Genomic DNA, 2497 nt, shown 5'->3' on the forward strand with positions numbered 1-2497 from the left:
GTCACATCCTGACTTTGATATTTAGTATAATAAAAAAAAGAAAAAAGAAAGCAGATTAGATCCACTGTTTTGTGGGCCATACATAGTGTTAACATTGTTCAAAGGGTAAAATCAAAAGTTCCAAGCATAATTATAATTTAGTTTGTAAAAAGTAAAAATTTCTTTTTGCATTGTCATTATCTGAATCCTGGGACTTTACCTTTTTCTGAGGCCTCTGGAACTTCTCCCATATAGGTAGACATGGTGAAAATAGGTTTGTTGTCATTCTGGTCAATTACATTGATTACAATATCCATAGGATCCTCTGCACTTTCAGTACTTCCCGCTGTCGCAGCATGGGCTTTAAGCTGTAAGAACGATAATTTTAACATATTGGAATAATATGGTCTCTTTGATTTTATGTTGCAAGAAAATTTATATTTTATCTTTCCCATTTTATAGACCATATGCAGTGTATTAAATCAGAGATGACAGTTTTTGAGTATTTTCTTGTAAACTTGAGAATTGTTTCAGAAAATTGTTTGACTTTCTTTAGTCTTTCATCTTTAACAAACAGCGAACAGAAGAGCATCAGGCTTAAAGCTACAAGAGAAAACACTGACCGTGTATTTGTCCTGTTTCTCTCTGTCCAGTCCCTGTGTTAAATACAGATAACCAGTGTCTCTGTCCATGGTGAAAAGACCAACAGGAGGCTGATCAGCTCCAGGACCAGTGATGTTGTAAAAGATCTTCTTCGTTTTATCGGCATCAGAGCGAATCTGAACACAGACAAAGGTTGAGACACGTTTAAGCAACGCACAAAAACAGAGGAGGAATATATCTTAAAATACAAGGTACAATTGAAAGAACAAATAAAATTACACTGAATGTCATTGTTCTAGCATCATTCATACATACACAAGCCTATTCATTTTAATTTCTCTTACCTGAACAACTTCCTGGGGAAAAGGTCCTCTGTGATTCTCAGCAACATTCATAGGAGGGATAACCCAGTCTCTCTTTCTCCTCTTCAGCCCTGGGTTAGATTTCGGGAAATACAGAATGGGAACCTGTGGAACATCCTAAGAAACAAATATATTTTAATTAGAAAACAACTGAAACTAAATGGCTTCCAGAAAAACAAATGCATCCTGACTTCAAATTTAATAATAAAATTGCAGTCTGACATGAAGCTCTTAATATAAATTTCCTCTGAGCCAAAAGTTCAAATGAATCAGTCATAAAAAGAAATGTGGGACATGTTGACGGTACAAAAAAAGAGTATGGAAACAGATAATGTTAAATACAGCCACAAGGCGGCAGTGTTTCACAGAAAAACATCTCTGCATTAAAAGCATTTGTTCAACACAACACAGCTCCTTGGTAGACTGAGGGTTATACAAGTACAGAGCCCATAAAACGTATTCACTTCCTTGGATGTTTTACATTTAGGTCTGACCAGCCATGCGCTGTGATGGCCTATTGTAATCCCTGTTTTTCATTATGTTTCAGTTAAATTAATTGGCTTTTTGGAGGCCTAAACATATCTGAAAACTTACCAGATTTGGTGGTCGCATTAGGCCTGCATAAAATTTATGCATTTTAACATTGTCACAAAAATCGTAACAGAAACAGCTCAACTGCACCACTCTGCAACTTTCAAAACACCCTCCTCATCAACCTTTTTTGCAGAGGCATACAATTTGGTCCTCTTCTAGAACTCTCCAAGACCTACAGAAAAGTCTCTTGCAGCCATGCTCTGCACCAAACAGAAAGTCGACCATTTTGGATTGAAGTTCCGATTTTTACTGCATTGTCACCATAAATTAGAGCCTCCACATTTGATCAAACTCCTCCTAGGGATTTCAATCTATTGGTTTCCAATTTTACCAGCTTGTTCATAATGCATAGCCAAATAAAAGTTATGACGCTAACAAAGTCTCTTGAAACCATGGTCCAAACCCAACAGGAAGTTGGCCATTTTGGATGAAAGCCAACATTTTGTCTTTTTTAGACATGTATCTGAGCAAATTCCTCCTGACATACAAACTCCAGCGTCACTCAGCAGAGTCTTGAGGTATTGAAGATCAAAAGTTACTAAAATATTTTTTGTACATCAAAAGCATGGAGTAAACCCTCAAAATCTGAATTCGCCATGAAAAATAAGGTGCAATAACTTCCGCTTACAATGGTCACAGTTGTATCAGACTTTCTACATCTCTTTACAGACCTCCACTCATCACATTCACATGATCAGTTGGTGACATCACGTTAGCCCTTTCATATAGGCCAGTTTTCAGCAAAACTATCAAGACATGCTGCTGGGCTTACACTGAACTAGACTAAAGATTTGGAATTTGGAAGAGCTGCTAAATGCGCCGCCTAGTGGACGGGTGCAAGAACAGCGCAAAAGTCAATTGTGACAGGGTGGTAGTGCCAAAGCTCCTGCAGTTGCCACTAAGCCGTAGTGGCGCTGAGAGCTGTACGAGACTGCCAGCAAGTTTTATATGTGTGTGTA

General features: G+C 37.8%; 1 protein-coding gene across 2 annotated transcripts in view; it reads right to left on the reverse strand.

The window, feature by feature from the left end:
- The window catches only part of LOC106941825 (cadherin-1-like), a 25881-nt gene extending 24802 nt beyond the window's left edge, over window positions 1–1079 (reverse strand). For both annotated transcript variants that reach the window (XM_015024953.1, XM_015024952.1), the window contains exons 1-3: window positions 927–1079; window positions 603–758; window positions 200–347 (exon numbers count right to left, since the gene is read on the reverse strand). In XM_015024953.1, the coding sequence (XP_014880439.1) occupies window positions 200–347; window positions 603–758; window positions 927–977 (355 nt within the window). In that variant the 5' untranslated portion in view covers window positions 978–1079. The remainder of the gene's footprint in view (window positions 1–199; window positions 348–602; window positions 759–926) is intronic.
- Window positions 1080–2497: the final 1418 nt, after the last annotated feature.

The sequence above is a fragment of the Poecilia latipinna genome, unplaced genomic scaffold (assembly GCF_001443285.1).
Source record: "Poecilia latipinna isolate Pla-1442-1.1 unplaced genomic scaffold, P_latipinna-1.0 Scaffold3886, whole genome shotgun sequence".
NCBI classification, from domain to species: domain Eukaryota; kingdom Metazoa; phylum Chordata; class Actinopteri; order Cyprinodontiformes; family Poeciliidae; genus Poecilia; species Poecilia latipinna.